This window comes from Panthera tigris, chromosome A2 (genome assembly GCF_018350195.1).
Source record: "Panthera tigris isolate Pti1 chromosome A2, P.tigris_Pti1_mat1.1, whole genome shotgun sequence".
NCBI lineage: Eukaryota > Metazoa > Chordata > Mammalia > Carnivora > Felidae > Panthera > Panthera tigris.
In genome coordinates, this window is record NC_056661.1 from 2760733 (window position 1) to 2774598 (window position 13866).

Genomic DNA, 13866 nt, shown 5'->3' on the forward strand with positions numbered 1-13866 from the left:
CTGAAAATGTAGAAGTACTCTAAAATAAAGTGTTTATTAAAAAAACATGCAACTCTGTGAATAGGCCAATTAAGTGAAAATAAGGTATTTCCCCACACCTTAAAAAAAGTCATTTTAGAGAAACAACCTAAAATCTTTCCGGGGCGTCCGGGTGGGCCGGCCGAGGAGCCCAGGTGGGGCTGGCCCCCCTTCCCACGGAGACGTCTCTGTAACAAAACGTTGGAAGAAACGTTCCTGGGGCGCCCCCTCCCCCACCGCTGGCAGCGTGTGACCCAGCGGCGGCCGCACCTGTCAGGCCCGCAGAAACGCGGAGGCAGCTCCGTGGTGGCCGAGAGAGGATCTCCAGGAGCACGGCTGTCCCAGCGTGGGCGGGGGATGGGGTGGGGGGGCACCCGGGCCCGATGGGGGGCACCGCAGCTGCACGCCCAGAGGCCGGGGAGGCCTGCCCCGCACCAGCACCGGGGCGGGGCCGGATGGGGGACCAGAGTGCGGGGGTGGAGGGGGCGGGGTCCCGCAGCCGCCCTGGACTCGCCCCCGCCCCCCCCCCCCCCCAAGGCCTGGCACCCCCAGCTCAGGGCGGGTGCCGTGGGGCAGGGCTCGGGCCGCAGTTCCCCCGCCCCGTCCTGCGTGTGAGGACCCCGGGCCGGCCCGGCCGGCCCGCCTTCCGCCCTCCCAGGCGGGGGGCTCCCCCGGGGAAGGCGAGCGTGCGCGCGGGGAGGGCCCGGGGAGAGGTGGGCCAGTCCGGGCGGGAGGGGCCCCGGCCGTCACCGCCGGTAGCGGTAGCGCTTGAAGTGGAACCAGAGCTGGAAGATGCCGTTGGCGAACTGGCAGCGGAAGCCGTGGCGGTGGGAGTACTCCCACTCGCGGTTGACGATCTTGAAGGCGATGTCCTCGTAGGGCGGCCCCGCGTGGAAGCGCAGGGTGGCGAAGTCCTTGTTGTCGGCGCAGGCCTCCAGGAAGTACTCGGGCGTGGAGCGCTTGTCGATGAGGTCGGGGTAGAAGATGTTGAACTTGTAGCCCTGCACGATCTTGGGCGGCGGGTTGTCGAAGTCGTAGTGCGTCTGGTTGTACTTGTTCCACTCGAAGCCCGTGTGCACGCGGTTGAAGAAGCGGGGCTTGCGCGGCCGGTACTTGTCGGCCCACAGGTAGGCCTTGCCGGTCAGCGGCATCTCCACGCTGAACTGCGCCTCGTCCTGGCCCATGCCCTCCTTGGCCCGCCGGAAGAAGATGTCCTCCGCGCTCTCGCTCGCGTCCCCTGCGGGCGGGGGCCGCGTGTCAGCCGCCCCTTCCGTGCCCCGACCTGGCGGGCGTCCCCGGGCGGGGGCACCGACGGCGTGTGTCCCCGCCCCCACCCCACCCCGAGACCGGAGGCGGGCGGGGCGGGGCGGGGGCTCGGGGACACGTCTCCCCGCACGGCCCTCACCTGTGACCTGCAGCTGCTGCCGGGACAGCTGCAGGCGCTGCTGGTCCTCGTCGGGCTCCAGCACGTGCGCGTCCAGCGGCAGCTCGTGGGCCGTGAGCAGCCGGGGGCTGTACTTGCCCGCGTCGTAGTCGTCCAGGCTCTGCTGGATCAGGTCCTCCTCCATGAGCACGGCCTCCCCGTCCGCCTCGCCCTCCGCGGGGGCCGCCCCTTCCGCCTCCGGCTCCCCCGAGCCCCCCTCGGAGGAGGAGGGCCCGGGTGGGGTCGGGGCAGGGTCCTCAGGCTCCAGGCTGCGGAGACGAGACGAGACGAGACGGGAGGGACGGCGGCGGGCGGCGGGGAGGTCGCGGGGGGCGGGGCCTGCGGAGGTCCCCGGCCTAGGGGTGGAGGGGGCACCTCCGGCGACCGACCTACCTGTGGCCGGGCGACGGGGGCTCCTGCTTGAGGATGGGGAACAGAGGCTCGCTCTCCACACCCTGCTCCTGCTTCAGCTTGTACAGCTTCTGCCGCAGCACGTCCTGGTGCCGCTCGCGGAGCCTGCAACGCCGGCCGGCGGTCACCCCCCACGCCCGGGGCCCTGTCCCCCCCCCCCCCCCCGCCGATCTCATGACCCCCTTTCACTCAGAGGGAGGACCTGGAGCCTGGGGGAGCAGCAGCACCGCCCCTCCCCCCCCAGGCCAGGGGTGTGGAGGGTGGGGGTGGGGCGGGGCGTCTGGGTCCGGGTTTGGGACTCAAGGCCACAGACCCTGCTGGGAGGACCGAGTCCCTGAACGGGGGAACGGGGGGGGGGTTCGGGGGACTCGTGCGCCTCGCGAGCCACCGAGCCGGGCTGAACGGCACACGGGACGCGGGGGCGGCGAGGAGAATAAACTTAGAGATGTCGCCGCAGTCAGCAGCACACAGGGCCGTGTTTACACAGCGCGGCCAAACACGCCGAGAATCTGTACACGGAGGGTGCGCAGTGGGCAGAAGGCGCGCGGGGGGGGTGGGGTGGCGTGCAGGGAACAGCGGGCCTGGGGCCCGCGTGATGCCAGCTGACCCCCACCCCCACCCTCCTGCGCAGGCCCCGCCCCCAGCGGGCGTGTCCAGCGGGCCGGAGGGGCGGGGCGGCCCCCGGCCCCGCCCCCTCCCCGCGTCAGTGACGCCGGCGTGAAGTGACGCGGACCTGGCGCGCGCCATGTGGGCTCGAAGCTGCTGCAGCAGGCTCTCCCAGTAGCCCATGTCCAGGTTGGGGCCCCCGGCCCGGATCTTGCCCTCGATGCCCTGGAAGATGACGTGCAGCTGGCCGTACGTCTTCCCCTTGAAGACCGACTGCACGTCAGAGCTGACCGAGGCGTTGACCCCTTCTCGCCGCTCACCTGCGGGGGGGGGGGGGGGGGCGCTCAGCGGGGGGAGGGGGCGGCGGCAGGGCTCCGACCCTTCCCTTGGCCCACACGGCTCCTCCCCTGACCCTGGCTGGACCCTGCTAACACGGAGCGGGCACCGGGCCGCGGATCCTAGTCGGGAAGGCTCTGAGTGGGGCTGGGGTTGCCGGGCGGACATTTCTCAGCCTGGCATCCGGGTCTGCCAACTCCCAGCCAGCACTGCGCCCCCACCCGCATTGGAAGAGCGAGGAGGGATGGATCGCCCGCCAGCCAGACTCTCAGGAGTTCAGATTTTGCCCTGTTAGTCTCAGCTGTGTCATCTTGGGTAAATAGTTCACCCTCTCTGGGCCTCAGTTTCCCCTAGTAAGGAGAGCAGCTCCTTTCCCAGGCACTGCGGGGAAATCCCGACACCGCCCCAGAAGGCAAGCCCGCCCCTTCTCGGTCCCATCCAGATTTAGCTGGGGACACAGGGACATGCCCCCGGCTTCAGACTGAGAAACCCCTGAGGGCAGGGCTGGGTGCCACCCGACCCTGCCTGCAGCCTCCTTGTCGCTCCTCAAACGCACTGAGCCCTGCCCCAGGGCCTTTGCACATACGTTGCTTTCCAGCAGTAACATGCTCTTCCTCATCCAGCCTGCCTCCCAGACCCCACCAGTCGAGAACCCTGTGGACCGGGAAGCCTTCCCTGGACCACCTGGTTGCTCCCCTCGGGCTGGATGCCTGATTAGTGGCTTCCCCAGGGCAGGGACCTTGCTGGGCTTCTGACTGCTGCCTCCTAGCACTGCGAGAACTCGGCGTGCAGCTTCTGGCACGTGCGGGGTGACACGTGCTCCCGGCTAAGAACCGGCTTCTGACACCACGGCCACTAGACCCTGGCTCCAGCAGAGCAGACAGGCTCAAAAAGGACCCAAGTCCCTCTAGGCAACCACCGTGGGACCCCCGAGTCAGCATCTAGACACTCGTCCCCTCTGCCGACACCTGGATGGCCCCAGGCAGCCCTGTCTCAGACCATACAGAAACGGCAGGGCACCGAAGCTGCCTCCCGCCGGCAGGGCCGCACCCCGTGCACACCCGCACAGCTCACGCCCCCCACAAGCCCCGCTCTGCCACACCGCGGTGTAGAGATCGAGTCGCGGGTTCGGATGCCGCCCCAGCATCCCGCGGGGCCTGGCGGGTCCAGGCGGGGGACGGAGGGCTCTGGGACAGCGGCTTGGGGAGAACCCACAGGGAATGGTAACGGGGCCCCTCGCCGCAACACCCACACTGCTGCGCGCCCACGTCCAGGTAGACTTTCCCATGAAAGACGAAAGAAAAAGCCCAACTTAATTTACAAGCACAACACACGCTCTGCGCGTCTCCGGGAACGATCTTGGAGATCAGGCCGAAAAGAGAAACGGAAACACAAGCGCATCTCTGAGGACACCCGGAGCCAGCTGGGACCCCAGCCAGGACAGGGGAGGAGGGACAGTGGACGGAAGGGCCTCTGCTGTCACTGAGACAAGGCAAGCGGCCACAGAAGGGGGTGAATCGGCAGCTGGCAAGAGACGACGGGGGACTCGGCGCAGGGGACCCCCGGCAGGGTGGCCCTCGCTCTTCCACAGCCGGTGGGTCAGGGTCTTCTGTGTCTGGGGAGCGCCCCGCCCCCGTCACCTGGCAGAGCACAGACGTGACCCGTTTCCCGAACTACACGATGTCCAAGAACTTCCCGCCCTCCCCCACAAGTTACTGGCGGATGTGTCCCACACGACGAGAGGACAAAGCACAAGAAAGGGGGACGTGGGGTAGTAAAGAGGGGCTCCGACACGAGAGAGTGAGGAGGCAGTGCGGGGTGACAGACGACGCGCACAGGGACAAGGGGGAAGGAGGCCCGGGGTCGCCGAGGGGACCCTCTGGGGGGTCTGGCTGCCTCGCCAGTTCCGCGGGAGGCCCGGGCCTGGATCTGTGCCCAGAGCCACACCTGTGGCAGTCAGGGCCCTTCCGCCCAGAGGTCTACACCCAGGGCCTCACTGCCCCCAAGGGAAATCGCTCCGCACGTTTCCCAGAGCAAAGGATTTCCTTCTTTCTCCAGAAGTTACTGCAGGATGTGCTGGCTGAGAGGGAAACAAAACAGCACTTAACGTGACGAAAGACATTCCTCCTTTTCCTAAGAGGAAGCCGTCCCCCCAACCTGGGCTGAGCAACAAGGGCATTTTCATGGGCCTGGGGGAGGGGTGGGGGGCAGGCACTCCAGGCCCCTGGGGGTGGAAGGGGTGGAAGAGAGAGGAGCACGGTCGGTCAGCAGCTTCTAGAACAGGGGTCTCACCCAGGGTGATCCTGTCCCCAGGGGACACCAGGTGATGTCTGGGGACATCTGTGGCTGTCACGACTGGGGGGGCTCCTGACAATGGGAGGGCGGGGGTCAGGGCCGCTGCTCAGTACGCCCAGGGCCCAGGACGACCCTCCCCCACCCCCTGAGGGTCACCTCCCTGGACACTGTGCGGAACCCTCTGGAGGGAAAGGAAAGCGAATTAGGAAAGAACACCAGATTCAAGAGACCGGGGCTCTAGGGGCTTCCTGGACAAGTGGACAAGCGGGGTGCCGCCCTCCCTCGAACACACCAAGCTTCTGGCAAAAACCTGAAACCGAACAAAACGGGCCCCTGCTGGCGCCACTCCCGGGAAGCCCAGCGCAGACGCCAAGCGATCTCTGAAGGAAGGGAGTCCCCGCCCTGGGCTGAGCGCCCCCCTGAGGGGGAGCCGCGGGGGCCAAGCTCCTGGGGCTCCTGCTGCAGCCCGCCGCTGCCCCCTGGTGGCTCCCGGAGAGGCCTTGAAGGTCCCCGATGGGGAAACCGAGGCAGGCGGAGAGCCCCGGGCTGAGACAGCTCCCAGCCCGCCGGCGCCCGGATACGGGCCCCCCAAGAGCGCGGCGTGGGGCTACCTGGGCCCTTGCCCGAGGCCTCCAGCTTGCGGAGCTTGGCGATCTCGTCCTCCGTGATGGTGGTCATGTCCCGCCAGAAGTCCGCGTTCTTGCCCTGCTCCAGCTCCATGTACACCTGGAGGCGGAAGGTACGGAGGGGCGGTGAGGGGCGGTGAGGCGCCGGTGGGAGGGGGGGGAGCGGGGCGGGCGGCGGGGCCGGGCGGCACCTGGATGTCCTCCAGCAGGTCCTCCATGTCGGCCACGGTGAGGCCGTTGAGGAAGGTGTAGGGCTCGTGCATCTCCACGGCCAGGTCGTCGTCCTCGGCGCTGATGTACTTGGCCAGCAGGTCGATGGGCTTGGCCCTCCCGTCCCGGATGCGGATCTTGGAGCTGCCAGGGAGCAGGGAGGTGGCGTCAGGACCCAGGAGGCCCCCCCCCCCCCCACCTCCTGAAGACCCTGCTTCGGGGGTGGGGTGGAGTGGGGGGGGTGGCTCGTGTGGGCGCCAGGGGAAGAGCCTGGCCTGCAGGGGGTGGCGGACAAGGAGGTCTTCCTGGAAGAGGGGGCATTGGGCGGTCGGAAGACACAGGCCGGGGCCAGAGGGGCAGAGAGAACCACCTCCTTCTAGTGGAAGATCTGCTCCCCCAGGGGCAGGGGAGGGTCTGAAGCATCAGTGCCACACCCAGGGGGACGCGTGTCAGAAACGGACACTTGTCCTACCCCAGGGGAGCCCCGGAACCAGGTAGGTCCGAGCCCCAGGGGCTGGTGCAGCTGGTGGGCAGCAGGACAGAGGGGCTGGGAGCAGGCTCCTGGTGCGCACGCGCCACCGAGGCTCAGACACCTGCCGCGTGGCCTCAGGCGTTCCCCTGCCCCCAGGAACCTCGCGTTCCCCGTCTGTAAACCGGGCTGATGAGCACGTGGCCCCGCGGGCTGCAGCGTGCAGAGGGAGAGCCTCGGTCGGTACCGCGAGGGGCCCGGCACCTGGCTCAGCTCGTGTGGCACCGCGACACGGAGCAAGGATCATTCGGAGGTCTCCTCGGCACACAACTCAATGCGGGAGACAGGAGGAGATGGGGGGGGGGGGGCACCGGTGACAGGCTGGAGGGAGGAGCAAACAGGAAGTGGTGCACGCAACAAGGGGCAGGCAGGGACTCCCCGGGGAGGCAGCGGGTGGAAGTCCGAAGGGCGGGAGATCGCAAGCGGAGCAAAGGGCCCGTGCAAAGGCCCCGGGGCAGACGGGGCTCCGGGCGGGGGCGGGGCGGGGCGCACCGCAGCTTGGCCTGCTGCAGGTGGAAGTGGTCCTCCTGCTCCTCCCACGTCTTGAAGTGCTCGGCCTCCTTCTCCCGCTGCAGCATCTCCAGCTCCTGCTCCCGCATGGCCTTCTCCCGCTCGCGCTCCAGCCGCAGCTGCTTTACCTGCAGGCGCACGGGGAGGGCGGGGTGCTGCAGGCGGGCCTGGCCGGGGGTCTTGTGGGGCCTGCCCTGCACCCTCTAGGGCCACGGGGGACCCTGGGGTCCGGAGTGGGACTACAGCCCGGGCCTGGCCCCGGCCCTGGACGCGGACCGGCCAGGGAAGCCTGAGGCCTCAGATGGACCCTAGGGTCGAGGAGCTTCTTTCTGCTGGAGACACGGCAGCCAGGAGCAGCCGAGACCACTCTGGCCCCACCCTGCCCCGAAGGAGGCGTCTGAGAGCAAGGCCCAGAAGTCACGGGGCCCTCGGAGAGGTGGGAGGAGACGGCTGGTTGGAGACGCAGCCCGCACCCCTGGATCCAACCGTGTCTGAAGCCAGCCTCCCCGGGGGTTTCTGTGTCCACCCACCGGGTCGGTCCTTCACTTAAGCCAGGGTGGGCCAGCCTCAGGCCCTCGCGAGCGAAGGCCGGCCCCGTGCAGGCCGGCCAGGGGCAACCCCACCTTCTGCAGCTCCAGGCGATTGTCCTCCTGGATCCTCTTGTTCCGCTCCTTCAGCTCCTTCTCCTCCAGGTGGCCGATCCCCTTTTTCTCCAGGGCCTGGAAGGGCCAAGCACATGCCCGTTGAGCAGAGACGCCTCCGTCCCGCCTTCCCGGGCACCGCCCCGGGGTCCCCTGTGCCACCCTCTCCGAGACCCAGACGCGGATCCGGCAGGCCGAGCGGCGGCTTTGCAGGTAAGGGGGTCCGGCCCCGAGGAGTGACGTGCCTGCGGCCACAGCGCCCTGACCTCCTCCGAAGACGCAGCCCCCTTAGCGTTCCCAGAACCAGCGTGACAGGACCGCTTAGAGCAGCCTCCGGCACGGGCAGCCCCTGCAGTAACGTGCAGCGGGGAGGTGGCCGCCCGCCCCGGGGGCTCCCGAGCGTCACTCACGGGAGCACCCCACCCGGGACCTGCCAGGCTGCTGCACGCAGAAGCCCAGCTGGGCCAGCTCGGGGTGCTCACGCCCTCGGCACGTCCGACGACCGATGCGAGCGAGCAGGGGCGGGACAGCGCCGGAAAGCCCGCGTCGCTAGGAGGGGCACTGCGGTCCCCGTGCTCACAGACCCCTGGGACACCACGCCCCACAACAAACACTCCTTCCCTGTGTCCTCACCTCCTGGAGGGCGCTCGGGGCGCAGGGTCTGCAGACCCCTCGAGGACTCCGACATCACAGCTGCTGCCCTAGCCGGGTGCCAAGCCCGCACTTCCGGATGAGCGCTCCCCCACCGACCCGGCTACAAGGGCTGTTCGAGGACGCCCCTGCCCGCGCCCCCCCGACACACACCTGCGCTGCCTGGTTTGGGGCCACCCCTTGACGCCGGTGCCACCCCCTGGCCTCCCCAGCCTCAGCCTGGGCTGCCGCCTCAGGCGTTAACGGTGACCGGACTTCTCGCCCCTACGGCCACGCAGAACGGCAGCCCGGGGCACGGACGCGAAGCTGGATGGCCCAGTTCCAATCATGCTCGGTCACTCACCGCGGGAGACCTCGGGCGGCCGCAGCAGGGAGAGTCGGCTCAGGGAGAGCGCTGTGAGCAAGGCCGGGCACAGAGCGCCTGCCCACTCCGCCAGCCCGTGGCCCCGGGACGGGGGGGGGGACAAGCGCTGGTGCTGCCCAAACCGTGGGCCTGCCCAGAGAGGCCTCAGAGGCTGAGCGGGGGGGCCGACCCCCCACGTGCTTATCACAGGAGGGGCCGACGGCCTCCCGTGGGGCCAACTCTCCAGGGCCGCTGCGGCTCCAAGAAACACTAGGGAAAATATCTGAGCACACGCACGTGCAAATCACACCAAGCTCGCTCATTTGACGCTCACTGAGTGCCGACCGTGAGCCAGGCTCTGGGGACAGAGCTTGCCCTGCGGAGCTCACGGCCTGGCAGGAATCACACGTTATGGATCAGACCCCGTGTTTAGATGTCAGCTTTGCAACGAGACCTCTCTGGACCCGCTTATCTTATTTTTGGATGAGTGAGCGCAAATGGGGGAGGGGGCTGGGGAGGGGGAGGGAGGGAGGCAGAGAGAGAATCTCAAGTGAGCTCCACGCTCAGGGCAGAGGCCTACTTGGGGCTCGATCTCATGACTGTGAAATCATGACCTGGGTTGAAATCAGGAGTCGGCGCTCAACCAGCTGAGGTACCCAGGTGCCTCGTGGCTTGGCTTATCCTACTTTTAATGTTTATTTATTTTATGTTTGAGGGGAAGAGAGAGAGGAAGAGAGAGGAAGGGAATGCACACTCACGAGTCGGGAGAGGCAGAGGGAGAGGAAGACACAGGACAGCAGAGAGTCCGACGTGGGGCTTGAACTCACGAACTCACAAGCCGTGAGATCGTGACCTGAGCCGAAGTTGGACGCTCAACCGCCTGAGCCCCCCACGCGCCCCGGGCTGGCTGATTTCAAACTACAGCCAGGGCATCCCGACACCTGCCTGCCTTCTCTCCTCTGCGCGCTCTGCTAATCTGCTTCTCGACAGGCTCTCCCCCACGAGACGGCTGGCTCCGCGGGATCTCTCTCCTGCTCGCTGACGCCCGCCAGGGCCCACACGGCCTCCAGCACCAGCGGGCGCACGGCACACGTTTGCTAGTAAAGCGCTAGGGAGGGCGAGGCCGCGCCGAGAGGAAGAGCACCCGTGGGGCCGAGGGGGCCGGGCAGGCCCTCGGAGGCGGGAACGGGTGAGCTGAGATCCTCAGGAAGGAGAAAGAACCAGCCAGAGAAAGAGGTGGGAGGGTCCCGGGTCGGGGAATGGCGAGCACAGGCGCCCCGAGGTGGGCTGTGTGTTCAAGACCAAGGCAAGAGACGGTGCCTGGAGCGCATGCGGTGAGCGGCGGACCCCTGGCGTCTGACCGTGGCCGCCTGCTCTCGCCCCCCCAGGCCCTCCCTGCCCGCTCTCACCCCCCACGACGAATGGGTGCTGGGTTAGCGTGAAGCTGTGTCCAAAAAGATCCGTCCACTCACCAGCCCGGGAACCCGTGGAGACCTTTAAAACAGGGTCTCTGCGGGTGGAATTAGTTAAGACGAGGTCACACGGGACCTAAACGGTCTCCCAGCTGATGACTGGTGTCCTCGGAAGGAGGCAGAAAGCGGGACACAGAGGCGCAGGGCGCAGAGGCGCGGCCTCCAGGGCTGGGGGGGAGGGAACGCCGTGCTCTCAGTCACAAGCGCGAGGCGGGACTGGCGGGTAAGGGACCGTGTGTAACTTTCGTCGAGAACGAGGTGTTGGCGACGGGGACCACGGAGCATCTGTAACCGGAATCCCGCCTTGGGCGAGCGACGCAAAGGCCCCAGAGGCCGGGGCTCGTGAGCGCGCGTGCGGACCCCTGAGGGCGGCGCCCCACCCGGGCCGCGCGCCGGGCACCGCCCCGGACTCACCTTGCTCCAGATGAAGGTGCCCAGGAGGTTGTTGTCGCCGAAAGGGTTGTCGGTGTTGGTGTAGCCCATGTACTCCTCCCCCCAGCCCATCTTCTCCCGCTTCTTCCTCTCCTTGGCCTCCTTCTTGGCCAGCCGCCGGGCCCGCTTCTCCTCGGGGGTCTCGAAGGCCTTCATCAACTCCTCCTGCTGCTTCCGCTCCTCCCGCAGCCGCAGCCGCTCCTGCAGGCTGTGCTGGTGGCTCAGGGCCGCCGCCGCCTCCCGAGGGCTCTGGGAGCGGTCCGGGGAGGCCGAGCCGGACGCCGAGGCGCCCGGGGACCAAGAGCGCGTCCGCCGCCGGCGGGCCCACCGGCCCCGCTGCTGCTCCTGGCGCTCGTCATCGGAGTCAGACTGGGAGGACCGGCCCCGCGAGCGCCAGCGTGGGGGCGGCGGACTCTGGCTCTGCCGCCTTCGCCGCCGCCGCCACCGGTGTTCGTCCGAACCCGACCTGGGGAGGGAACCCGCAAAGGTGCGCTCGCTGCCAGTCTCTTGTTTGACAGATGCTCACCGAGCACCTGCTATGCCAGGCGCTGTTCTAGGTTCTGGGGACACAGCGGTGACCAGCAGTGCCACCCACGGTCCCCGCCTTTGGGAGGCTCACGTCAACAGATAAACACGCAGCGTGACCCTAGACAGTGCTACGAGTCACAAAGAAGAGTGACTTAGCGTTAGTGGATGCAGATCTGAGGAGGCAACTGGACGATGTGGGGGAGGGGGCTACAGGGAGAAAGTGATCTGGGCAGCAGTCACAGCAAGAGCAAAGGCCCTGGGGCAGGAATTTACGCGGCGTGTTCAAGAAGCAGTGTGGAGGCCCATGTGGCTGGAGAAGAGCGTGAACGGGGGGGAGTGAGGAAGGAAGGAAGGAAGGGAGGGCAGCGAGGCAGGCTGGGGCCAGATGGCACAGAAGCTCTAAGTGTAGGAACCAGAGGACCTGATGTGTCCAAGGCGACAAGAGAGAGCTTACAGGAGAAGGTGGTGTTTACACTGGTCCCGCAAGCTGGGCAGCAGGGAAGTGGAATGAAGAGCCAGGAAAAACACTGGGCAGGGGATGGAATGTGCGAGCCCTAGAGAGAGATTCTTTAATGCTCGGGGCCCGTTGAATGTGTACAGCAACAGCCAAGTTTCTTTATTTTGTTAAATGCTCCACCTACGAAGCTCGGTGACAAAGCCTACACCCTGGAAACCAATTTCTCGGGAGTCCCTACGTGCAGACTACGCATTCGATCCAATTTTCATAAACCACATCGACTCGAATTACAGACCTAGGATGACTGATTCTTGTAACTCAAACACCAGAAAACAGCAAACGGAAAACATGCAGGCACGACAAGGCTTCCCGCTGTACGTGAACCAGTGGGGAAAACACCAACACCAGGGACCCCAACCAGGGTCAGCAAGCTTTCTCTGTAAAGAGCCAGACGGTCTAGGACACCACTGTGCTGTCCCTACTGCGAAAGCAGCCCCGGACAGACAGGAACAAAGGGACACGGCTGGGTCCCGATACACTTTCGCTTGTGCACGCCAAAACCTGAATATATTCGGAGATCTCATGCAATTTCCACATGTCATGAGATACTCCTTTTGACTGCTTCCTCACCATTTCAATACGTAAAAACTGGGGCGCCTGGGTGGCTCAGTCGGTTAAGCATCCGACTTCGGCTCAGGTCATGATCTCACAGTTCCTGAGTTCGAGCCCCGCATCGGGCTCTGTGCTGACAGCTCGGAGCCTGGAGCCTGCTTCCGATTCTGTGTCTCCCTCTCTTCCTGCCCCTCCCCTGCTCGCCCTTTGTCTGTCTCTGTCTCTCTCTCTCTCTCTCTCTCTCTCAACAATAAACATTAAAGGAAAAAAATATAATAAAAATGTAAAAACTATTCTTGGTTCACAGGCTATGGAGTCTTGGAGTCACAGGCTTGTAACTTTTTGGAATTCCTGGGTTGCAATGATCTTAGGAGACTCAAAAAAGGAAAAACCACCTTCTCAAATGTAGAGGGAAGTCAACCATGTCTGACTACAGCCACTCTGGCCATGGGGTGAACGGGCCCAAGGGACGGGAGACTGGGCATGCTGGGAAAGCGCCCATGGAGATCTTGAGGAAACTTGGGCCACAGACGGGCAGGGACTGGCCTGAACGTCACGGGTCACATCCCGGGACCTAGGTCTGGAAGTTGGTCCCTGGCACCGTTCTCGTCCCTCTATGCCGGAGGAGACTCCAGCCAAATCTGGCCAGGTGTCCCATTTCCAAAAGAAAGGGGCTGCTGGCCGCGTGGAAGCTGAGACCCAGGTCCTAGGAGTCAACCCAGTCCTGCCACCTGTCATCAACAGCTCTTTCGTCTGACCTACCCGTTTCCCCACCGAGCCTCCCACCGCCTCCTCTCTGACAGCCACCGCCGTCTGTTGCCTAGACAACTGCACCATCCTCCTCCTCCTCCCCCCCCTCCCCGTTGTCATCCCAGCCAGCCTCCTCAGTCCCTTTTCCACGCGAAAACCGGAGGAAGTTCCACAAAGTAAGTCAGACCCCATCGCTCTGCTCAAAAACCTCCCCATGGCTCCCTGCCTGCCTCCGAGCAACGGCCAACCCCGTCACCACGGCACACAAAACTGCGCGATCCGGTCTCCTCTTACCGCTCCGACCTCGTCTCCTACTCCCCTTCCCGTCCCGCCTCGCTCGCTGCGCTCCTTCCGTTCCCTCCAACCACCAGGTGCCCTGCCTGGAACGCCGCTCGCCTCCCTTTCGCTGCCTGGTGAACTGCGACTCGTACTCGGACGTCCCCTTCTCCAGGAAGCCCTCTCTGACTAATCCGTGGGTCTCTGGCTCCCCGAGGGCGGGAGCCGGATCCCCAGCGCTGTTCACGCAGAGACCCTCACCTGCGCTCCCGGCTCTGCCGCCTCCGCCTGCGCCGTACTTCGTCGTCCCGGCGCCGGCGGTCTCGCCGCTCATGGCTCCCGCTCCGACTTCGGCTCCGACTCCCGCTCCGTTGCCTGCGGCCCCTGCGACCAGCCGACCGCGAGCGCGAGCGTGTGTCCCGACCCATCAGCTGAGACGGTGGCGGCAGAGCTGACACAAATATCCGGGGCCTGCGCCGGGGGCCTTCTTCCCCTGCGGCGCGCGCCTGGCTGCCCCGTCCGCGCCTGAGCCGGGAGATGGAAACCGATCTCGCCGCCCCATCCCGCGGGGACTCCGACTCCCCGTAACTTCCCCACTGCCCTCAAACGTGGCCCGCGTGACGGACTTCTGCCGGACTTTCGTCTCCGGGGTTGGGGGCTCGCCCTTTAGGCAGTGCTAGGGGTAGCCCCACGTGGGTCCTCGCGTCTTGGTGGGGGGGCGGGGCTAGGAGCCGTGGGCG

The 13866-nt window shown here is 66.2% G+C and overlaps 1 protein-coding gene across 1 annotated transcript; it reads right to left on the reverse strand.

Annotated features, from left to right (window-relative positions):
- Positions 1-555: 555 nt before the first annotated feature.
- Positions 556-13645, reverse strand: CACTIN (cactin, spliceosome C complex subunit). Its single transcript, XM_042977754.1, has 10 exons — positions 13388-13645; positions 10486-10969; positions 7588-7683; positions 6947-7092; positions 5907-6069; positions 5701-5815; positions 2586-2778; positions 1835-1957; positions 1424-1710; positions 556-1255 (listed from the first exon to the last, which is right to left on the reverse strand). The coding sequence occupies exons 1-10, from the start codon at positions 13552-13554 to the stop codon at positions 765-767; spliced, it is 2265 nt and encodes a 754-aa protein (XP_042833688.1). The 5' UTR covers positions 13555-13645; the 3' UTR covers positions 556-764.
- Between the last annotated feature and the right edge of the window lie 221 nt (positions 13646-13866).